The 24,823-nt window shown below is 40.9% G+C and overlaps 1 protein-coding gene across 1 annotated transcript in view; it reads left to right on the forward strand.

Moving 5' to 3' along the window:
* CCDC7 (coiled-coil domain containing 7) overlaps positions 1–24,823 on the forward strand; it is a gene marked incomplete at both ends in the record, with an annotated part of 182,208 nt that overhangs the window by 104,480 nt on the left and 52,905 nt on the right. Inside the window, one exon of the mRNA XM_080654120.1 lies at positions 24,290–24,365. Coding sequence (XP_080510246.1) covers positions 24,290–24,365 — 76 coding nt within the window. The remainder of the gene's footprint in view (positions 1–24,289; positions 24,366–24,823) is intronic.

Raw genomic sequence — 24,823 nt, forward strand, 5'->3', positions numbered from 1 at the left:
GTTTGTTGGAATAGAGTTGTTCGTAGTATTTTTTAACAATCCTTTGTATTTCGGCGGGATCTGTTGCTATTTCACCTCTTTCATTTCTGATCTTGTTTATTTGGGTCCTCTCTCTTTGCTTCTTGGTGAGCCTGGCTAGAGGTTCATCAATCTTGTTTATCCTTTCAAAGAACCAGCTCTTGGTTTTGTTGATCTTTTGTATTGTTTCTTTGGTCTCTATGTCATTTATCTGTGCTCTGATCTTTATTATTTCCTTCCTTCTGCTTACACTGGGCTTTTCTTGTTGCTCTTTTTCTAACTCTTTGAGTTGTTGGGTTAGGTAATTTATTACCCCTGTTTCTTGTTTTTTGCAGTAGGCTTGTAGAGCTATGAACTTCCCTCTCAAGACTGCTTTCGCTGTGTCCCATAGATTTTGGATTGTAGTGTTTTCATTGTCATTTGTTGTCATGATGTTTTTTATTTCTTCTTTGATCTCTCTGGTAACCCAGTCATGGTTTAATAGCATGCTGTTTAGTCTCCATGTGTTTGATTTCTTTGGGTTGTTTTTATTGTAGTTGATTTCCAGTTTTATGCCACTGTGGTCTGAGAAGATGCTTGATATGATTTCTATCTTCTTGAATTTGAAGAGACTTTGCCTATGTCCCAACATATGGTCTATCTTTGAAAATGACTGATGTGCACTTGAGAAGAATGTATATTCTGTGGCTTTGGGGTGAAATGTTCTGAAGATGTCAATTAATTCCATCTGGTCTAGTGAGTCATTTAGGATTGATGTTTCTTTGCTGATGTTTTGTTTAGAGGATTTGTCCAATGGTGATAGTGGGGTATTAAAGTCCCCTACTATGATTGTATTGCTGTCAATCTCTCCCTTGATATCCTCCAGGAGTTTTTTTATGTATTTGGGTGCTCCTGTATTGGGTGCATATATGTTTACCAGAGTTATTTCTTCTTGTTGGATTGCTCCCTTTAGTATTATGAAATGGCCTTCCTTATCTCTTGTTATGTCCTTCAGTTTGAGATCTAATTTGTCAGAAATAAGTATTGCTACCCCAGCTTTTTTTTCAGTTCCATTTGCCTGGAAAACCTTTTTCCATCCCTTCACCCTCAGTCTGTGTGCGTCTTTTTTTCTGAGGTGGGTTTCTTGTAGACAGCAGATATATGGGTCGTGTTTTCTTATCCAATCCGTTACCCTATGTCTTTTGATTGGGGCATTTAATCCATTTACATTTAAAGTTATTATTGATAGGTACTTATTTGTCGCCATTCTTATTCTTTACCCCTGTGTTACTTCTTCGCTTCCTCTTTCTTTCTTTCTTTCTTTCTTTCTTTCTTTCTTTCTTTCTTTCTTTCTTTCTTTTTTTTTTTACAGTAGACCCTTTAGCATTTCTTGCATTGCTGGTTTGGTGGTAATAAATTCCCTTAGTCCTTTTTTGTCTGTGAAGCTCCTGATTTCACCTTCAATTTTGATTGACAGCCTTGCTGGGTACAGTATTCTTGGATTCAGCCCCTTCCTTTGCATGACTTTGTATATTTCATTCCATTCCCTTCTGGCCTGATGAGTTTCTGTTGAGAAATCAGTTGCTAGTCTGATGGGGGTTCCTTTGTATGTAACTTTATGTCTCTCTCTTGCTGCTTTTAAGATTCTTACTTTGTCGTTGGTGTTTGCCATTTTAATTATAATGTGCCTTGGCGTCGGTCTTTTGGGGTTCATTTTGCTTGGGACTCTGTGAGCTTCTTGGATTTGTGTGTGTTTTTTCTTCCCTATATCTGGGAAATTTTCTGTCATTATTTCTTCAAAGAGGTTTTCTATTCCTTGCTCAGCTTCCTTTCCTTCTGGAACCCCTATTATGCGGATGTTGTTTTGTTTCGTGTTGTCCCAAAGTTCCCTTAGACTCTCCTCCTGCCTTTTAATTTTTTTTCTAGAAGTTGCTTTTCTTGGGTATTTTTTTCCATCTTGTCTTCTAGCTCACTGATGCGGTCCTCTGCTTCTTCTAGTCTACTCTTGATGCTTTCTATTGAGTTCTTTACAGCAGCGATGTCATTTTTCATTTCTTCTTGGTTCTTCTTCATTTCCTCTTGGTTCTTGCTCATATTGTCGAATTTGTCTTCCATTCTTTTCAGCCACCTTATGACCATTTCTCTGAATTCTTTTTCTGGAAGGTTGCTTGCCTCCATTTCGTTTACTTCCTTTTCTGGTGATGCCTGCTTTTCTTTCATATGCGGGCTGCTTCTTTGTCTCCCCATGGTCTCTCTTCTCTGGGTGTCTGGTTATGTAGTTCTCTCTCTCCTGGGTTGATTTAAAGGCACAAAATACAGCACTACCAGGTACAACTCACAAGGCACTGAACAGGAATGTATTCACGATATTAATAACCTCCAATAAAGGTGACCACCAGAGAAAGGCAAATTAGGTGATAGAAGAGAAAGAAGAAGAGGAAAAAAGAAAGAAAGAAAAAAAAAAAGAAAAAAGGAGTGTGAAAATGAAATTGGGAAAAGGGAAAGTAAAGAGAAAAAAAAAAAGTAAGAGAGACAAGAAATTGACTAAGAGAGAAAGGGGAACAGACTATATATATTGGGGATAAAACTCCAATAGAACAATCACTAATCCCAGCAAATGCCAGCAACAAGTGCCTGGGGATTAGTACAAACTACAACACCAATTAATATGGAGTGAGGCAAGGGAAAGCTGAAGCACAAAACAAACAAAAAAATAAATAAAAGAAGAATAAGCAAAACAATCTCACAAAAAAAGCATAAAAATTGGATATAATCTACATTCAAGCAAACAACAACAAAAGGACAGAGATAAGGACAAGTTTATGGATAACTCAGACAGGGAAGGGAAAGGTGTATGTGGACTTGGAGCAGGGGATTGGAGATTAGATATGTAAGTAGGGTGAAATTTTAACAAGGGGTAAACAGAAAGAATAGGGAAAATCTAAAGCAGTAAAAGGGTAAGACAAATAGGACACTGAAAAGGGGGAGGTTAGGAAGAGAGTGATGGCCTAAAGGTAGAGTTGAGATAGAGTAAAACGATGCTAAAGGAAAGATAAAAAATAGAATGTAGAACCCTAATCCCAAAATAAAATGACACTTTAAAAAAAAAAAAAGATAAAATAGCAGTAGTAATAATACGGATTGAAAATAAAAATGTAATCATTAAAAAGGTAAAATCAAGTGATGAAAAAAGAAAAAAAAGTTTCTTGATTAAAAGATGCAAAAAATGAAAATTTAAAAAAAATAAAAAAATAAAAAAAATAAAAGGTAAAAATAAAATGTGGAGTAGTGAAGGTCATTCACTTCCTCTGTTTTTCTGTTTGGCACGCCTGTTTCTCAGTCCAGACAGTATTGCAGTTCCCTGCGATCCACTGCTCTTCGGTGTTGTAAGCCAGTCCTGATTTTAAGCAGGCGGTGTGTCTTAATTTCTCGTATTCCTTTATTTTTGATTACACAAGAGTCGATTTGTGATTCAGCCCCTGGGTGGCAGTGTTTCTGGATTGACTTCCGGGTCTATCTATGGCCTCTCTAGGCAGTGTTAGAGCCTTCTTTCCCTGTGGCACTCGCCACGGGCCTGTGGGAGTGGGCTGCCTCAGAGCTGGCTCTCTGATGGTCACTCCCCGCTCCGATCCCCAGGTTCCAGAAAAACAACCTTCCCCTGCAGTCTCCCAGGGTGTCCCCAACTGGGTGATCCTATGTATTGGGCTTAGTAATCAGATGCAAGGATTTGAAGAGGAAAAAGCCCAAGTGTGCGAATTCCGGGACTGCGAGTAAGCCCAGGCACCCAGGGAGTGCAGGGGCTGCGCGTAAGTCTGGACTGCCTGAAATTCTTAGGGTGTCCCTGCACTTCAGATCAAAATGGGTTGCTTTTTAGAGTGCCCTTCTCTTAGCAGCTCTGAGGACCCCTTTCCACAATCACAGATCACGCCAGCCCCTACAGCCACGGATTTTTCTAGGCACAGACTTCCCTGGTCCTCCAGCTCCCGCAAAACGCGCGTTCCTCTCTCCCGCCGGGACCAGAGACCTCACCTTATCCCAGGCGAAATCTGACCTTTCCGTGGAGGAGTGTAGAGCTCCTCTGAACCCGTGTGCTTGCGCCAGTTGGGGAGCGTTGTTCTGGGGCTCGCAGCTGTTCCTGGGGTGCCGCCGTTGTGGATTCTCAGGCTTCAGATAAGCTCCACTTTCCGGATCAAGATGGCGCAGACTCTGCGTCCAAGCCCGCAGCTCCGGGAGGGGACCCAGCCGCAGTTCGTGCTGCCAGGTCAGGGGAACCCCGTTCAGCAGTCCCCCACCTCCTTCTGGAATTCAGCTGTCTCCCAACCAGCCAACAAACACTCCTTGCGCGACCCTCAGCTGTTCTTTCTTTCTGCTCCGGGACAAGGCTCGGAACACGTCTGTCTATTCCGCCGCCATTATTCCCTCCCTCCAGAGTTATTTCTTCTTGTTGGATTGTTGCCTTTATTATTATGAAGTGGCCTTATCTCTTGTTATGCCCTTCACTTTGAGATCTAATTTGTCAGATATAAGTGTTGCTACCCAGCTTTTTTTTTTTTTCTTTTGCATTTGCCTGAAAAACCTTTTTCCATCCCTTCACCAGCAGTCTGTGTGAGTCCTTTTTTTTCTGAGGTGGGTTTCCTGTAGACAGCAGATATGAGGATAATGTTTTCTTATCCAGTCAGCTACCCTATGTCTTTTGATTGGGGCATTTAATCCATTTACATTTAAAGTTATTATTGGTAAGTACTTGTTTGTCACCATTTTTATTCTTTATGCCTGTGTTCCTTCTTTGCTTCCTATTTCTTCTTTTTATAGCAGACCCTTTAGCATTTCTTGCATTGCTGGTTTGGTGGTAATAAACTCCCTTAGTCCTTTGTTGTCTGTAAAGCTCTTGATTTCACCTTCAATTTTGATTGATAGCCTTGCTGGTTATAGTATTCTTGGATTCAGCCCCTTCCTTTGCATGACTTTCTATATTTCATTTCATTCCTTTCTGGTCTGATGTGTTTCTGTTGAGAAATCAGTCACTAGTCTGATGGGGGATCCTTTGTAGGTAACTTTCTCTGGCAGCCTTTAAGATTCTTTTTTTTTTTTAAAATATATTTTATTGACTTCTTACAGAGAGGAAGAGAGAGGGATAGAGAGTTAGTAGAAACATCGATGAGAGAGAGACATCGATCAGCTGCCTCCTGCACGCCTCCTACTGGGGATGTGCCCGCAACCCAGGTACATGCTCTTGACCGGAATCGAACCTGGGACCCTTCAATCCGCAGGCCGACGCTCTATCCACTGAGCCAAACCGGTTAGGCAGCCTTTAAGATTCTTACTTTGTCATTGGTGTTTGCCATTTTAATTATAATGTGTCTTGGTTTCGACCTTTTGCGGTTCATCTTGTTTGGTACTCTGTGAGTTTCTTGAACTTGTGTGAGTTTTTTCTTCCCTATATCAGGGAAATTTTCTGTCATTATTTCTTCAGACAGGTTCTCTATTCCTTGATTAGTTTTCTCTACTTCTGGGATGTTGTTTCGTTTTGTGCTGTCCCAAAGTTTCCTTAGGCTCTCCTGTTTTTTTAAGTTTTTGTTTTTTTTTTCTAGATGCTTCTCTGCTTGGTTTTTTTTCTACCTTGTCTTCTAACTCACTGATGCGGTCCTCTGCTTCTTCTAGTCTACTGTTGATGCTTTCTATTGAGTTCTTTATAGCAGCAATCTCATTTTTCATTTCTTCTTGGTTCTTCTTCATTTCCTCTTCGTTCTTACACATATTGTTGAATTTGTCTTCCATTCTTTTCATCCACCTTATGACCATTTCTCTGAATCCTTTCTCTGACATATTGTTTTCCTACATTCTATTTACTTCCTTTTCTGGTGATGTCTCCTTTTCTTTCATTTGTGGGCTGTTTTCAAGATAACCCCCAAATAAAGGTGAAAAGAGAATTAGAGGATAAGAAAAAAAAGTGCAAAAATAATATTGAGAAAAAGAAAAAAAGTAAGAGAGAAAAGAAAGAGAATAAAAAAGAAGGGGGGACACTATTTATAGGGGAGAAAACTCCAATAGAACAACCACTAATCCCCAAAAATGCAAACAACAAACACCCAGAGAAGAATGCAAACTACAAACAACAACTAATAACAAGTGAGAATAGGAAAAACAGAAGCAAAAGACAAACAAAAACAAAACAATAAAAGAGAAAGAATCTCACAAACAAGCACAAAAAACCCCCAATCTAATCAACAATCAAGCAAACAACAACAATAGCATAGAGAGAAAGCAAGGCAAAACAAAACAAAACAAAAAAACCCAGAACAAGAAAATCAAACCAAAATAAAAAACAGTAACAGCAACAACAAAAAACAAACAAACAAACAAAAAAAGGGCAGAGAGAAAAAAATTTGGTTAGTGAAGAAAGAGAAGAGAGAAGTGTTTATGGACTGAGAGCAGGGTATCGGAAATTAGATATATAAATAGGGTGAATTTTTAATGGGGTAAAAAGAAGAAATAAGGAAAATCTAAAGTAGGAGTAGGGTAAGAGAAAAAGGACAACAAAAGGAGAAAAGTGAGGGAGAGAATTTTGGCATAAAGGTAAAGTTAAATTAAAGTGATGCTAAAGGAAAAATGAAAATAGAATGTAGAACACTAATCCCAAAGTAAAATAAAGAGAAAATAAAATGACAGTTTTTTTTTAAAAAAGGTAAAATAGTAGTAGTAATAATACTGTTTAAAAATAAAAATGTAATAAATAAAAAGATAAAATGAAGTGAGGAAAAAAGATAAACAATTTATTTTCTTAAGTAAAAGATGAAAAAATAAAAATGTGCAGTAATGAAAGTCATTCACTTCCAATACTATTCTGTTTGGCACGCCTGTTTCCTGTCCGGTAGTCAGGACAGTATTGAAGTTCCCTGCGTTCCACTGCTCCTCTGTGTTGTAAGCCACAGTCCTGATTTTCCAGCAGGCAGTATTTCTTTGTTTCTTAGACTCCTTTGTTTGTGTTTACACAAGAGTCAATTTGTGATTCAACCCCTGGGTGGCAGTGTTTCTGGGTTGACCTCCAGGGTTATAAGTCCTCTCTAGCCAGTATTTATAGTTTGTTTTCCCTGTCACACTTAATACTGCTTTGGGAGTATGGACTGTCCCAGAGCTGGTTCTCTGATCATTACTCCCAGGACTGATCCCCAGGTTCCACAAAAACAACTTTCCCCTGAAGTCTCTGAGAGTGTCCCCAATTGGGTGTTCCTATGTACTGGGCTTAGTAATCAAAAGCAAGGATTTAAAGAGAAAAAAAGAGCCAGAGTAAGTGTGCAAACTTGCAACTTTTACCCTCCGGCACTGCGTGCAACTCTGTGAACATCTCTGTGCAAGTCTCTTTTCTCCTGGCACTAAGCAGCTGGCACACTGATAAAATTTCAGGATGCCTTTTTGCGCCCAGTCCAGCTATGGGTTGAATTTTAGGGTTTCCTTCTACTAGCCGCCCTGTGGATCCCCTTCCACATTTGCGGATCACGCTAGCCCCAATGGCCACAGATTTTGTGGAGCACAGACTTCCCCTGAACCTGTAGATCCTGTTGTGCATGTTTCTCTCTCCAGCCTGGATAGCAGACCTCACGTTTTCCTAGGTGAAATTTGACCTTTCTGTGAAAAGGTGCAGAGCTCATCTGAGTCCATGCTGCTTGAGATCTGGTGTTTCTGGGTTTGCAGCTGTCGTGGTTGTAGAGTCCTGCTATGTATAGGCTTCCGATAACAGCCACTCTCCCCTTCAAGATGGCGTGGTCTCCGTGGCAGAGCCAGTTGATCTGGGAGAGATTTCAGCAGTACTGGAGGCTGCCTGGTCAGGGGAGCCTGGTCCAGCAATCCCCAACAGTCCCTTGGAGTATAGCTGTCCCTCACCCACAAATATGCACTCCCTGTACATCCACACACTCTCATTTTGTTATCTCACTCACACACTATCTTGCAGTCTACCTTCCCATCAGCAGCCATCTTCCTCTCAATAATGACAGTTTTACATCTTCCTTTCCAATTTGGATGCCTTTTATTTCTTCTTCTAGTCTTATTGCTATGCCTAGGGCTTCCACTACTGTGATGAACAAGAGTGGTGAAAGTGAACATCAATTTCTTGTTCCTGATATTAAGGGAAATGGTTTTAGTTTTTGCTCAATGAGTATGCTGACTGGGTTTATCACATATGGCCTTTATTATGTTGATGTATGTTCCCTTTATTCCCACTTTGCTGAGAGTTTCTATCCTAAATAGGTGCTGGATTTTGTGAAATTCTTTTTCTATGTCTATAGATAGGATCATATAATTTTTATTTTGTTTATATGGTGTGTCAGGTGAATTGATTTGCAGATATTGTACCAACCTTGCATCCCATATGATCATGGTGTTTAATATTTTAATGTATTTCTGGATTTGGTTTGCTAATATTTTGTTGAGCATTTTTGCATCTATGTTCATCAGAGATATTAGCCTATAATTTTTTTTCTTTGTGGTGTCTTCATTTGGTATTGGAATTAGGATAATTATGTCTTTGTAAAATGAGCATGGGAGTCTTTCCTCACCTTGAATTTTTTGGAATAGTTTGAGAAGGATAGATGTTAGTTCTTCTTTGACTATTTGGTGAATTTCACATGTGAAGCCATCCAGACCAGGACTTTTGTTCGCTGGAGTTGTTTTTTAATTAAATTAGTTGTAATTAGTCTGTTAAGATTTCTTACATATTGGCCAATTTGTTGGTGTATAGCTGTTTGTAATATCTATATATATAAAAGCCTAAGTGACCGTTATGAACAAACAACAGGAACGATCGTCGTGACCTGTTAACCGGTTGCTATGATGCGCACTGACCATCAGGGGGCAGATGCTCAATGCAGGAGATTCCCCCTGGTGGTCAATTTGTTCCCATAGCCAACCTCCTACGGCCCCTCCCCCCCTGCCAGCCAGACCCCCCCCCCCTTGGCCCCAATCAGGGAGCCTGTCAACCAACCTCCCAGGGTCCCTCCCCCGCAGCTGACCAGCCCCATATAGGCCTCAATCTCCGACCAGGCAAAGGGACGCCACCCATGCTCGAATTCATGCACCAGGCCTCTAGTTTTCTTATAATCTTTTGTATTTCTGTGGTGTCAGTTGTTACTTCTCCTCTTTCATTCCTGATTATATTTATTTGAATCATCTCTCTTTCTTTCTTGATGAGTCTGGTTAAAAGTTTACCAAACTGTTTATCTTTTCAAAGAATGAGCTCTTGTATTGATCTTTTGTATTGTTATTTTGGACTTTATTTCATTTATTTTTGCTCTGATCTTTTTATTTCCTTCCTTCTACTCACTTTGGGCTTTGTTTGCTGTTCTTTTTACAATTTCTTTAGGTATAAGGTTAGATTGTTGGAGTTTTTAAAATTTTATCATGTGTTGGTTTTGGGTATATAGCTTAGTTGGTTAGACAACCATATCCTATCCCATATAATAAAAGCCTAATATGCTAAGTGTCCAGTCATCCAGTTGGCCATTCAACCTATCAAAGCATAATATGCTAATGATATGCTAAGGCCACTCAACTGCTTGCTATGACATTCATTGACCACTGGGGACAGACGCTCCAACTGGTAAGTGAGCTTGTTGCTAGGGTCCGGCCGATTGGGACTGAGCCAGACACACTCTGGAGCCCTCCTGTGGTCCCTCCCCACTGGCCAACCTCCTGCACCCCTCCCTGACCCTGATCGTGCACCAGTGGGGTCCCTTGGCCTGGCCTGGGCCCTCTCACAATCCGAGACCCCTTGGGGGATATTGGAGAGCCAATTTCAGCCCAATCCCGCAGGCTAGGCTGAGGAAACCCACTGGTGCACGAATTTGTGCACCAGGCCTCTAGTACTTTATGTAGTATTGCCCTTTGATGTCTCCATTACTCCAACTGGCACCATACATAGTCATCACAATATTATTGGCTATATTTCCTATGCTTTTCTTACTTCCCTGTGACTATGTTGTACCAATTTGTGTTTCTTACTCCCTTCACCTCTTTCACTCAGTGTCCCAACACCCATTTCTCTCGGGCACCTACCAGTTCTCTCTTTGTATGTATCAGTCTGTTTCAATTTTGTTTGTTCATTTATTTTGTCCTTTATTTTAAAAAAATATATTTATGATTTCAGAGAGGAAGGGAGAGGGAGAGAGAGGTAGAAACATCAATGATGAGAGAGAATCATTGATCAGCTGACTCCTGCATGCCCCCTACTGGGGATCGAGGCTGTAACCTGGTCATGTGTCCTTTGCTGGAATCAAACCTGGGACCCTTTAGTCCACAGGCTGACCCTCTATCCACTGAGCAAAACCTGCTAGGGTCATTTATTTTGTTCTTTAGATTTCACATATAAGTGAAATCATTTGCTGTTGCAAATGATAACATTTCATTATTTTTATGGATGAGTATATATATATATATATATATATATATATATATATATATATCTCACAGCTTTTTTTATCGACTCATCTATTGATGGGCACTTGGGGTGCTTCCATAGCTTGGCTATGGTAAGTAATCCTGCAATGAACATAGGGGTGCATATGTTCTTTAGAATTAGTGTTTTGTGTTTCTACGGATAAATCCCTAGAAGTAGAATCAGTAAGTTGAAAGGCCCATTTATTTAAAAAATTTTAAGGACCCTTTGTACTGTTTTCCATAGTGATTGCACCTGTCAGCATTCCCACCAACAGTACATAAAGGTTATCATTCTCCATATCCTCACTAACACTTGCCATTTGTGGATTTACTGACGATAGCCATTCTGACAGGTGTGAGTTGATATCTGATTGTGGTTTTAATTTGCATTTCTCTGGCTATTGGTGATGTTGACTGCCGGAGTTCTTTTCCCAGCCTTACAAAGGGTTCAGCATTCTGGAGATAGGGGCTGTGCGTAGATGATTAAAGAGTCCAAGGACGAAAGATAGTTTTGAGAGGCATTGGGGGTCAGAGGAGCTTCAGCTGAAGGAGCTAGAAGACTCTCCTTGTCTCAGGACCCCGTGCTTTTATTAAACACAATTTGTCCCAAGGCAAGGTGGAAATATACACTTCAAAGGGTAAGGTATCAAAGGGTTTACAGAGATTGTCAGTTTTGGGAATAGCCTATAGCTGTTCAGGTGTTTGGCCAACAGGAGGCAATAAAATGCCCTGAGCTGTCTGGCAGTTAACAATCCCATTCAGGTTTGTGGGGAGTGCCCTTTAGCCCTTTTCAACAGGTAAACTACATGTGACTCAACCCTGTTGAGCTCCCCAAGCTTCATCAACCTGTTGGTAAAACTCTTGTAATTATTACATCCTGGAATTGGTTCCCAGCATTGACCATCTTTCACATGTCTATTGACTATATGTTCTGTTTGGAGAAATGCCTATTTGGGTCCCCTGCCATTTTTTAAGTGGATTGTTTTGTTGTTCTTGTTGTTGAGTAGCATGATGTCAGAGTCAGCAGGTCAATTATTGGTGGCAGGGCAGATGGAGAAGCCATGAGAAGTTGTGGGTGTTTAAGAATGAGTCTTTATTGCAGAAGCTAGTGGCCATATAGCCATCAGACAAAACAATTCTTTACAGCAAAGTCCATACAGGCAGGCAGCCAGACACTGGCTGGTGAATACATATCTTTTCTACACAGTAGTAGCATTAGTTTCTGTACTCACATTCCTTATCTGAGCAGCTGCTCACTGCCTCTAAACTCATCGCCTTACATCATAGTGGTATCTCAGCTCTCTGCCTCAGCAGCTTCTCCTGTCTCCCCTGCCCAGCACATTGGCTAGTTAACATGGTAACTATATCTGAGCTCTCTATGAGCTCTTAGCCTTTCATCGTGGCAGTACCAGCTCTCAGCTCTGTCTGAGCTCTCTAGCCTCTCCCACACACATAGAGCTACATTCTCTGTGCTTCTGCTTCTACTTCTTGGAGCTCTCAGCCCAACTGCTCTAACAGACTAACTCAGTGGTCAGCAAGCTGGGGCTCGTGAGCCACATGCAGCTCTTTGGCCCCTTGAGTGTGGCTCTTCCACAAAATACCACAGCCTGGGCGAGTCTATTTTGAAGAAGTGGCGTTAGAAGAAGTTTAAGTTTAAAAAATTTGGCTCTCAAAAGAAATTTCAATCATTGTACTGTTGATATTTGGCTCTGTTGACTAATGAGTTTGCCGACCACTGGACTAACTGGTCAATAACTTGTATATTACTCTAGAGACAAAGAAGGCTGATTGCCAACAGTGACATCAATCATATTTTGGCTACAGAAGGGCACAGTGTACTGTGTGTCCTTGAACCTGCTCGGTATCTTAGCCTGATTATGATTCCCAGGCTCAGAGTCCTTGGACATCCTGTTCAGGCTCATGCCAGAATGGCCTTGAACATACCAGTGTACAAATACAAGATCTCTGTGCCCTCATTGGCGTGGTTCTCACATATGAGTTCTGAATAAATGTTGGATATTAACCCGTTATCAGATGTATTATTGGCAAATATGTTGTCTTATGTAGTAGGTTGTTTCTTCATTTTTTTGATGGTTTCTTTTGTAGTTTAAATTTTTTTAAGTTTGACAAAATCCCATTGTTTATTTTTTTTGTTTTGTTTCTTTGCCCAAGGAGATATATCACAAAAAAGATTGCTTTGAGAAATGTCAGATATTTTACTGTATATGTTTTTTTCTAGGATTTTTATGGTTTTGAGTATTACATATAAGTTTTTAATCCATTTTAAATTTATTCTTGTGTATGTTGTAAGAAGTTCATTTTGTTGCATTTATCTGTTCAATTTTTCCAAGACCATTAATAGAATAGACTATATTTACCCCATTGTATGTTTTTGCTTATAGATATGGGTTTATTTCTGGGCTCACTATTATGTTTCGTAGATCACTATGGTGGTACCATGCTTTTTTATTACTATGGCCTTGTAGTATAACTTTATATTGGGTAGCCTGGTACCTCCATCTTTCTTCTTTTTTCTCATACAGCTGAGGCAATTTTTTTGTGTGGTTCCATATACATTTTCTGCTTATTTGTTTTAGTCCTGCAAAATACGCCGTTGGTATTTTGACTGGGCTTGCTTTGAATCTATAAATGGCTTTTGGTAGTATGGACATCTTAATGATGTTAATTCTTCCTATTCATGAATACGGTATCTGCCTCCATTTATTTGTATCTTTTTTAAAAAAAATTCTTTATTGATTAAAGTATTACATATGTCTCCTTTTCCCCCCATTGACCTCTCCTTGGCCACTCCCACTTCCCAGCACATGCCCTCACTCCCCTACTGTCTATGTCTATTGGTTATGCTTATATGCATGCATACAAGTCCTTTGGTAGATCTCTTATCCCCACCCCTTTGCTTGCCATCGCTCTGAGGTTTGAAAGTCTGTTCAGTGCTTCTTTGTCTCTGGATCTGCTTTTGTTCATCAGTTTATGTTCATTATATTCCACAAATGAGTGAGATCATGTGATATTTACCTTTCTATGACAGGCTTATTTCGCTTAGCATAATGCTCTCCAGTTCCATCCGTGCTGTTGCAAATGGTAAGAATTCCTTCTTTTTTACATCAGCATAGTATTCCATTGTATAGATGTACTAGAATTTTTTAATCCACTCATCTGCTGATGGGAACTTAGGCTGTTTCCAAATCTTAGCTATTGTAAATTGTGCTGCTATGAACATAGGGATGCATATGTCCTTTCTGATTGGTGTTTCTCATATATCTGAGGCAATATGATTCATTGGGATATATTCCTAGAAGTGGGATTACTGGGTCAAATTGGAGTTCCATTTTTAATTTTTCGAGGAAACTCCATACTGTTTTCCACAGTGGCAGAACTAGTCTGCATTCCCACCAGCAGTGCACGAGGGTTCATTTTTCTCCACATCCTCTCCAGCACTTGTCATTTGTTGATTTGTTGATGATAGCCATTCTGACCAGTGTGAGATTGTACCTCATTGTCATTTTGATTTGCATCTCTCAGATGATTAGTGACTGAGCATGTTTTTCATATGTCTCTTGGCCTTCTGTATGTCCCCTTTAGAAAGTGTCTATTTAGGTCCTTTGCCCATTTTTTGATTGGATTGTTGATCTTCCTTTTGTTAAATTGAATGAGTTCCCTATACATTTTGAGAGATTAAACTCTTATCAGAGATAACATTGGCAAAAATATTCTCCCATGCAGTGGGCTTCCTTGTTGTTTTGTTGATGGTTTCTTTTGCTGTGCAGAAGCTTTTTATTTTGATGTAGTCCCATTTGCTTATTTTCTCTTTAGTTTCCATTGCCCTAGGAGCTGTAGTACAAAGATATTGCTACGAGATAGGTCTGATATTTTGCTGACTGGATTCTTCTAAGATTTTTATGGTTTCCCATCTTATGTTTTAGTCCTTTATCTATTTTGAGTTTATTTTTTGTGTATGGTGTAAGTTGGTGGTCTAGTTTCATTTTTTGCACATATCTGTCTAATTTACCCAACACCATTTTTTGAAGAGACTGTCTTGACTCCATTGTATGCTCTTGCCTCCATTATCAAAAATTAATTGAGCACAGTATCTTGGGTTGATTTCTGGGTTGTCTGTTCTGCTCCATCGGTCTATATGTCTGTTCTTGTACTAGTACCAGGTAGTTTTGAGGACAGTGACTTGGTAATATACCTTGATATCTGGTATTGAGATCCCTCCTACTTTATTTTTATTTCTCATGATTGCTATGGCTATTCGGGGTCTTCTTTTATTTCATATGAATTTTTGGAGAGTTTGTTCTAGGTCTGTGAAATATGCCATGGGTATTTTAATGGGGATTGCATTGAATCTATAGATTGCTTTGGGTAGTATGGACATTTTAATGATGTTAATTCTACCAACCCATGAACACGGTATATTCTTCCATTTGTTTATTAGTTAAGTTTATTCCTAGGTATCTTAATTTTTTTGTTGCAATGGTAAATGGGATTTCTTTTTAAATTTCTCTTTCTGTAGATTTCTGGGTGTTAATTTTGTACGCTGCTACATTGCCAAATTCATTTATTAAGTGTAATAATTTTTTATGGACTCTTTAGGGTTTTCTATGTACAATATTATGTCATTCCCAAATAATGACAGTTTTACATCCTCCTTTCCTATTTGGATGCCTTTTATTTCTTCTTCTTGTCTAATCGCAATGGCTAATACTTCCAGTACTATGTCGAAACAGGAGTGGTGAGAGTGGGCATCCCTGTCTTGTTCCTGTTCTTAGAGAAAATGGTTTTAGTTTTTGCTCATTGAGTATGATGTTGGCTGTGGGTTTGTCATATATGGCTTTTATTATGTTGAGGGATGATCCTTCTATTCCCACTTTGCTGAGGGTTTTTATCAATTTTGTCAAATGCTTTTCCTGCATCAATTGATAGGAATATGTGATTTTTGTCTCTCAATTTGTTTATGTGATGTATCATGTTTATTGATTCGCAGATATTTTACCAGTCTGTATCCCTGGAATAAATCCCACCTGGTCATGGTGTATGATCTTACTAATGTAATGCTGGATTCGAGTTGCTACAGTTTTGTTGAGAATTTTGGCGTCTATGTTCATGAGGGATATTGGCCTGTAATTCTCTTTCTTTGTGAGGTCTTTATCTGGTTTTGGGATTAGTGTAATGCTGTCTTCTGAGAAAGAGCTTGGAAGTGTTCCTTCCTTTTGAATTTTTTAAAATAGTCTGAGGAGGATAGGTTTTATTTCTTCCTTGAATGTTTGATAAAACTCCCCTGTGAAGCCATCTGGCCCAGGGCTTTTGTTTGTTGGAAGTTTTTTGATGACTGTTTCAAAATCCTCCATAGTTATCAGCCTATTCAGATTTTTTTTATTCTTCCTAGTTGAGTTTCGGAAGGTCGTAGGTCATATTTTTCTAGGAATATGTCCATTTCTTCTAGATTGACCAGTTTGTTGGAATAGAGTTGCTCATTGTGTGTGTGTGTGTGTGTGTGTGTGTGTGTATTTTTTTTTTACAAAGGATTGTAAATATATATATATATATATATATATATATATATATATATATATATATTTACAATCCTTTGTATTTCTGTGGGGTCTGTTATTTTGCCTCTTTCATTTCTGATTTTGTTTATTTGGGTCCTCTCTCTTTGCTTCTTGGTGAACCTGGCTAGAGGTCATCAATCTTGTTTATCATTTCAAAGAACAAGCTCTTGGTTTCACTGATCTTTTGTATTGTTAATTTTTGATCTCTATGTCATTTATTTCTTCTTTGATCTTTATTATCTCCTTCCTTCTGCTCACTCTGGGCTTTCCTTTTTGTTCTTTTTCTAATTCTTCAAGTTGTACATGTAAATGGTTTATTACCAGCCTTCCTTCCTTCCTTCCTTCCTTCCTTCCTTCCTTCCTTCCTTCCTTCCTTCCTTCCTTCCTTTAGGTAGGCCTGTAATGCTTTGAACTTCCTTCTCAGGACTGCTTCCACTGTGTCCCATACATTTTGGATTGTTGTGTTTCCATTGTCATTTGTTTCTAGGATGTTTTTTATTATGTATTTGATCTCTTTGGTAACCCAATCATTTTTTAATAGTATGCTATTCAGCCTCCAAGTGTTTGAATTTTTGTGATTGTTTTTTATTTTATGCCATTGTGATCCAAGAAGATGCTTGATATGATTTGAATCTCTTGAATTTGGAGAGACTTTGCCTGTGTCCCAATATGAGGTCTATCTTTGAAAATGTCCCATGTGTGCTTAAGAAGAATGTATTTTTTATAGCTTTGGGGTTGATTGTTCTGAAGATGTTGATTAATTCCATCTGATCTAGTGAGTCATTTAGGATTGCTATTTCTTTGCTGATTTTTTGTCTAGACGATTTATCCAGTGATGTTAATGGGGTATTAAAGTCTCTTATTGTGATTTTATTGCTGTCAATGTCTCCCGTGATATCTTCCAGAAGTTTTTTTTTCTTTTATGTATTTTGGTGCTCTTGCATTGGGTGCATATATGTTTACCAGAGTTATATCCTCTTGTTGTATCACTCTCTTTAGAATTATGAAGTGGCCTTCATTGACTCTTGTTATGATCTTCACTTTAAGGTCTATTTTGTCAGATATAAGTATTGTTACTCCTGCTTTTTTTTTCCATTTCCATTTGCCTGGAAGATAATTTTTCATCCCTTCACTTTCAGTCTCTGTGAGTCCCTTGTTCTGAGGCGAGTCTCTTGTAGACAACATCATATATATATATATATATATATATATATATATATATATATATACCATGTTTTCTTATCCATTCAGTCACTCAATGTCTTTTGATTTGAGCACTTAGTCCATTTACAGTTAATGTTATTATTGATAGGTACTTGTTTGTAGCCATTTCTATTCTCTATGCCTGTGTTCCTTCTTCCCTTTCTATTTCTTCCTTTTTACAACAGTCCCTTTAGCATTTCTTGCATTGCTGGCTTGGTAGTGATAAACTCCCTTAGACTTTTTTTTTGTCTGGGAAGCTCCTGATTTCCTCTTCATATTTGATTGATAGCCTTGCTGGATAGAGTATTCTTGGAGTCAGTACTTTGCTTTGCATCACTTTGTATACTTCATTCCATTCCCTTCTGGCTTGATGTGTTTCTGTTAAGAAATCATTTGATAATATGATGGGAGATCCTTTGTAGGTAACTCTCTGTCTTTCTCTTGCAGCCTTTATGATTTTCTCTTTGTTGTTAATGTTTGCCATTGTAATTATGATGTGTCTCGATGTGGGTCTTTTGGGGTTCATCTTGCTTGGGACTCTGTACTTGTGTGACTTTTTTCTTCCCCATATCAGGGAAGTTTTCTGTCATTATTTCTTCAAATAGATTATCTAATTCTTGCTCTTCTTGTCCTGCTGGCATACCAATTATATCTATGTTATTTTGTTTCATGTTGTCCAAAGCTCCCTTAGGCTCTCCTCCTGCTTTTTAATTTTTTCCTCCCATTGCTGTTCAGATTGGGCTTGTTTCTCTACCTTATCTTCTAACTCACTAATTTGGTCCTCTGCTTCTTCTAGTCTACTGTTAAAACCCTCCATCCCATTTTTGATTGTAGCTATATCACTTTTGATTTCTTCCTGATTTTTGCATAGATTGTTGATTTTCTTTTCCATCCAGTTATGAACTCTATGACCATTACTCTGAATTCTTTTTCTGACATATTGCATGTCTCATTTCACTTATTTCCTTTCTTGGTGATTCCTTTTTTTCTTTCCTTTGGGGATTGTTTAGTTGTCTCCCCATTCTAGCTATCACTGGAAGGTCCAAATGCTGAGTTACAGGTTTCTGAACCATCTGAGGCTGGAGCATCGCGCCACCTGATCATCACTGAAGAGCTCAGACACAGAGATGTATGGCTGCTGTGGTCAGCAGGAGCCTTGTGCACTGAGAGTCGGAGTCCCTGTGTGCCTGCGCCGAGAATCAGAGTCATGGGTGCTTAGTGCGGCCTTGTGCATGCACCAAGAATTAGAGTCCCTGCATGCATGCTGAGAATCGTGCACACCTAGATTCAGGGTCCCTGCACACGCGCGCTGAGAAACAGAGTCCCTGCATGCATGTGCCAAGAATTAGAGTCCCCAAGTGTGTGCCAGGAATCAGAGTCCCTGTGTGTGTGTGTGTGTGTGTGTGTGTGTGCTGAGATCAATAATTGGAGTCTCTGGCTCTCTGTGTGGCCTCACACGCGCTCCAAGAATCAGGGTCCCCGTGCACGCATGACAAGAAACAGAGTCCCCACATGCGTGCACTGAGAATCAAAGTCACTGGTGCTCAGTGCTACCTTGTGCAGTGCCAAGAATCAGTCCACGTGCTCTGATAATCAGAGTCTCCATGTACACGTGATGACAAAAATAGTCGCTGCTTGCACGTGCAGAGAATCAATGTCACTGGCGCTTAGTGCGGCCTTAAGCACACAAGCCAATAATCAGAGTTCCTGGCCTGCTAGGAGGTGGGGTTTGCACAGTCACCTGGTGTTGTGGAAGGCCTGCTCATTGAGCAGGCCCTATACCAGTGTGGCAGGCCGGTGGGGAGGGGGATGTGCTCTATGACTCACAGAAATCTGTGGCCGGGGTGTCTGGAATCTTGGTGTACCTGGGTCTGCAGCTATGGTAGCAGGTCTTTGTCCAGTAGGGTCCCAATTTGCATCTGAGGCCAGTCTGTGTGGTGGTGAGGCTAGAATCTTAGTCACAGCAATTCTGCCCTTCAAAATGGCATGGTTTCTGTGCTAGCGCTGGCCGCCTGAAAGTGTTTACAGCAGCAGCGGGGTCTTGCAGTCTAAGAATGCCCAGTCCACCAGCCCCCGAAAGTCCTGAGGGATCTAACTGTCCCTAGCTCACACACACACTCACTACACACATCCACACTCTCCTTTCACTCCCTCACTCTCTCACACTCTCTCTCTCCTCACTAGCTTCCTTCTTCCTGATTGGGTATTTTTTGATCTTCTGTCTTCCAAATTACTGATTCTATCCTCTGCTTTATCTAATCTGCTGTTGATTTTTTTCTAGGGTACTCTTCATTTCAGGTATTGTTTCTTCATTTATTATTGTTGTTGTTTTTTTTTTTTTAAATGGTTTCTACATTTTAAAGAATGTTCACTGTCTTTTGTGTGAGTTCTCACTGAGTTTATCTGTTCACGCCCTTGTGAATTCTTATAACTATTTTCTGAACTCTGTTCTGGTAGCATGCTTGTCTTCATTTCATTTAGTATTTTTTTTTTTCTGTGTATTTCTCCATTTTTTTTTTCATTTGGGACATGTTTCTTTTTCTCCCCATTTTGCTGCTTCTCTGTATTTGATTCTATGTATTAAGTAAATCTGCGATGTCTCCCAGTTTTGGTATGATGCCCTTATATTCTAGAAGTCCACTGGGGTTCAGTTGCACAGTGTTCCTGATCACCTGAGATAAGTGCCCCAGGAATTTTCTTTTTGTGATGTGAACCCTCCTGATGTAGTTGAGTTTTGATTGCTTTTGGCCTGTCTGTTGGTTGGATTGGCCTTCTGGCTTGCTATGAATATTGACCTCAATCTGTAATGTATGAGCTGTGTGCTGACCCCATGAAACAGATTTCACCCTAATTTTGTCTGGTTCCTGCCGAGATCTCTTTTTGTGTATGTGCTACTTATCAATTGGCTCATGTTGTGATAGGGTCTGAATCCTACCACTGAATATATTGGCTATGGGGCCACTTTGGAGGTATTCCAGTGTAGATGAGTATCAGGTGCTGCCTGTGACAGGCCCTGGGATATCTGTTTGGAGTTACAATGTGATCCACAGTTTGTGATTGCCTCTCCTGGGCCTGGGTGTGCATGGGAAGGGTAAAGCTGTGCACCAAAGCCCATGTTCATAAATATGGAGCCCAGGGGCAGGTCAGCAAAAGGCCCAAGGCTTCCCAAAATATGCTTCTACCTGCTAGCTGATTGTTAGGTTCACTTATTGAAAAAGCCTTTGGAAATATGTGAGTTGCATGAGGTAGTTTCTCAGTGAATCACCAGGTAGGGATGAGTGGTATTCACCAGATTGATACAGTTTCAAACTTGATTCCAGAACTGGGTCTGAGGCCACTGGCCAAGAGTCTCAGGATATAGCCACACAACTTAGTTTTTCCCAGAGTCTGCCTGGACCTCCTGGAGAGTCTTCTGCACAATGGGACAAGGCTGGCGAGAGCCCACCGGACATTACTGCAGAGTGCATGCTGGGCAGGATGGGGCCACTGGCAGTCAGGCAGGTCTAGCTTATGGTTTTCAATGGTAGGCCTGTTGGAACAACTTTGGGAGTGTGGAGTGCCACTGCTCTGGCATCAGGGATGAAATTCCTGGGCCACTGTTCTGGAACTCCTGGGTGGGGATAGTGCACGGTGATAAGTCCCAAGAGGCCCAGCTACTCTGGTGCATAGGTGGGTAAGGCACTTCTGCTATGGTGCTTGGAGAGTGTGGTGCTGCTGTTCTGGCACGAGGGTGCCACTGCTCTATTGCTTGGGGTGCGTGGCCCTCTTGTGCTGCTCTGTCACACAGATGGCATGAAACTGATGCTGTCTCATGGCTGGATGAAGGGAAATGGCCTAGCCTCACAACTCAGTCTCTGACTCCTCCTGAGTTCACCTTCAACATTCCTTCAAAAAAGTGTACACCACAATCTTACGCAGCAAACTTATTGAAGGGTGTGAACTCAGCAGGGCCAAGGCCAGGGATTTGGGAGGGTGGGTCTAATGCATTTACCCAGGCTGAGGTCTTAAAGAGAGGAATGCTTGATTCAGGAAGGATGGTGTCTATGATGGTGTGGGAGAGTGATTCTGGTGGCTGTTCTTTTAGCGTTCTCACTGGAGCCACAAAACCCAGTCTGTCTTCAAACAACTCCAGTGTGCTCTGATGCACCCTCCCTCTACCAGGGTGAGTGGCTATCAATGAAATTTGTGCAGTGGCCTTTTAAGAGGGTGCCTGGGTTTCTAGAAGACTCTTTCTCTTCCTGGCATAAAGAATCCATGCTGATTTTCACAGCCATATGACACCAAGATGTAGACACCTCTTCCTAGCTCTGGTGCTTTAGGCTGTGGAGCCTGGTTTGTGGTTGAGGCCCTACATAACTCAGGGGTGGACTTTTGCAGCTGATATATATGTCTGGATTCTCAGCTGCCACACATGGGTATGAGGCCAGCCCTCCTTTAGTCTCTGCCCTTCTCAATGTGGCTTCTTCTGTAAGTCTTTGGCCATAAGACTTTTGTTCATCTAGTCTTCAGTTGGTTATTCAAGTTGATTATTCTATAATTTAATTCCAGCTTGGTCTTGAGAGGTGGTGTGTATAACTTTCATCTACTCTGCTGCTTTTTCCTCCACCTGGTTGTTTGCTTTCTTATTGTTGAGTTTTTTTGTCATATAATTCTGTGTTTCAAGATTGAAGAGTCTTGTATTATTACCCTAAGAGTTCTTAGTTATGGATCCTCATTGTCTTGGATTCCTTTTAAGTAGCATCTTAGGTAACTTTATGGGTTATTTAATTCAGTTGAAAGCATTTAGCAAGGTTGTTAGATTTTTCCCATAGAACTTACTGGCTTAGCTGCAACAACCAAAACAATTCTCTAAGCATCCTAGAGTCTTCTTATATATAACTAGAGGCCCGGTGCATGAAATTCATGCACAGGTGTGTGTGTGTGTGTGTGTGTGTGTGTGTCCCTCAGCCCAGCCTGCACCCTTTCCAATCTGGGAACCCTCAAGGGATATCCGACTGCCCGTTTAGGCCCGATACCCACTGGGATCGAGCCTAAATGGGCAGTTGTACATCCCTCTCACAATCCAGGACTGCTGGCTCCCAACTGCTTGCCTGCCTGCCTGCCTGATTGCCCCTAACCACTTCTGCCTGCCAGCCTGATCACCCCCTAACCTCTCCCCTGCCATCCTGACCAATGCCTAACTTCTCCCCTGCCAGCCTGATTGCCCCTAACTGCCCTCTTCTGCAGGTCTGATCACCCCTAATTGCTCTCCCCTGCTGGCCTGGTTCCCCCCAACTGCCCTCCCCTGCAGGCCTGGTCCTCCCCCCCCAACTGTCCTCCCCTACAGAACTGGTCCCCCCAAACTGTCCTCCCCTGCAGGCCTGATCGCCCCAACTACCATCCCTTGCAGGCCTGGTCCCTCCCAACTGCCCTCCCCTGCCAGCCTGATTGCCCCTAACTCAGTGGTCGGCAAACCACGGCTCGCGAGCCACATGCGGCTCTTTGGCCCCTTGAGTGTGGCTCTTCCACAAAATACCACGGCCTGGGTGAGTCTATTTTGAAGAAGTGGCATTAAAAGAAGTTTAAGTTTAAAAACTTTGGCTCTCAAAAGAAATTTCAATCATTGTACTGTTGATATTTGGCTCTGTTGACTAATGAGTTTGCCGACCACTGCCCTAACTGCCCTCCCCTGCTGGCCTGATCACCCACAACTGCCCTCCCCTGCCGGCCATCTCGTGGTGGCCATCTTGTGTCCACATGGGGGCGGCCATCTTTGACCACATGGGGGCAGCCACCTTGTGTGTTGGAGTGATGGTCAATTTGCATATTACTCTTTTATTAGATAGGATTTCAGAAGGAGATCACACACACTGGACCTCATTCCACTTTTGTCACTTATAGATGCATAATTTTGATCATCTATATAATAAAGAGCCAGGGTCGTAAGGACCATTACAACTGAAGGCTTGACCAGACTGGAAGTCAGTGCTGGTTTGCTGTTGTGACCCAGCACTGACTGGGGCCACTGCCGGCACCCTGACCCAGCAGTGACTGCCTAGGAGGCTGTGGATCAGGCCTGGAGAGAGGCCTGCAGAGAGAGAGAAAGAGGCAGGGTCTAATCCATAGCCTCTGTGACAGCTGTTGATCAGAACTTGCCTCTCTTTCTCCCCGCCTGGCCAATACCCATGCCTCCATTTCTCTCCAGGCCTCCACAGGAGCTTCTAATCAATCAGCCCCACCTTTCTGATCAGGCCTCATTCATAGGCCCAGAGACACTGACTGGCATAGAAACTGACCAATCAGAATAAAATCTGGGTGAATGTAAGGAGCCAATGGCTGCCTAAGAGGTAGAGCTTTTGACACTGACTGGCATAGAAACTGACCAATCAGAACCAAATCTGGGTATTGTGAGGAGCCAATGGCTGCCTAGGAGGTGGAACTTTTGATGCTGACTGGCATAGAAACTGACCAGTCAGAACCAAATTGGCCAGCAGAGGAGGGCAGTTAGGGGTGATCAGGCAGGCAGGCAGAGGGAGGCAGTTAGGGGTGATTAGGTAGGCAGAAGCAGTTAAGGGTGATCAGGCAGGCAGACAGATAGGTTAGGGGCAATTAGGCAGGCAGGTGGGTGAGTGGTTAGGAGCCAGTGGACCCAGATTGTGAGTGGGGTGTCTGACCGCTGGTTTAGGCCCGATCCCTAGGATCAGGCCTACACTGGCAGTTGGACATCCCCCGAGGGATCCCCGATTGGAGTGGGTGCAGGCTGGGCTGAGGGAACCCCCCGCGCTGTGCATGAATTTCATGCACAGGGCCTCTAGTGTTATATAACCACTCTGAGCCTCAATTTATTTATTTGCAAATGGTGATAGTATCTTTTTTTTGTTGTTGTTTGAGTATTAGGAGAATGTAAAGTAGTATAGTGTCCTGCAAATGGCAACTATTTTTATCTTAAGCATTTTGTTCCTTGAGTACTTAATATGACCCTGCTGTCTCTTCCCTATGCTTGTGTAGTTCTCACACATATAGAAGTGAGTTATATCACCATGGAGGTAAACTTCAGTCATTTATAATACCTTTAAATGTTTTCTTTTTTTTTTAAACAATAGAAACTATGTATTCAGTACCAAATCGACTGAACGCCATGTTGAAAATATTTGAGAAACAGTCAAATGTGTTAGAGAGGTAAGCTTTTAAAATAATTTTTTCCAATTATAAAACTGAATACGTATTTATTTTAGAAAAATTTGAAATAGAAGAAAATAAGATCACTGTTAAAATTTAGTGTTCTTACATCAATTTTATGATATGTATAATTTTAAAACTTAAAATAATAATCACACAGAATGTAAAATTTGTATAGTTACAATGTGAAATAGTATATCAGTTCCTCAAAAATTTAAAAATATAATTACCATATGATTCAGCAATTCCATTTCTGGGTATATAACCCCCAAATTGAAATTAGCATCTTGAAGAGATATTTATACACACATATTCATTGTAGCATTAGTAACAAGAGCAAAGAAGTGGAAGTAACCTGTGTGCAATGATGAATGAATGGTTAAAGAAAATGAAATATATAAATACAATGGAATATGATTCAATATTTAAAAAAAGGAAATTCTGACACATGGTACAAT

Source organism: Plecotus auritus, assembly GCF_963455305.1.
Source record: "Plecotus auritus genome assembly, chromosome: 1".
Taxonomy (NCBI): Eukaryota; Metazoa; Chordata; class Mammalia; order Chiroptera; family Vespertilionidae; genus Plecotus; species Plecotus auritus.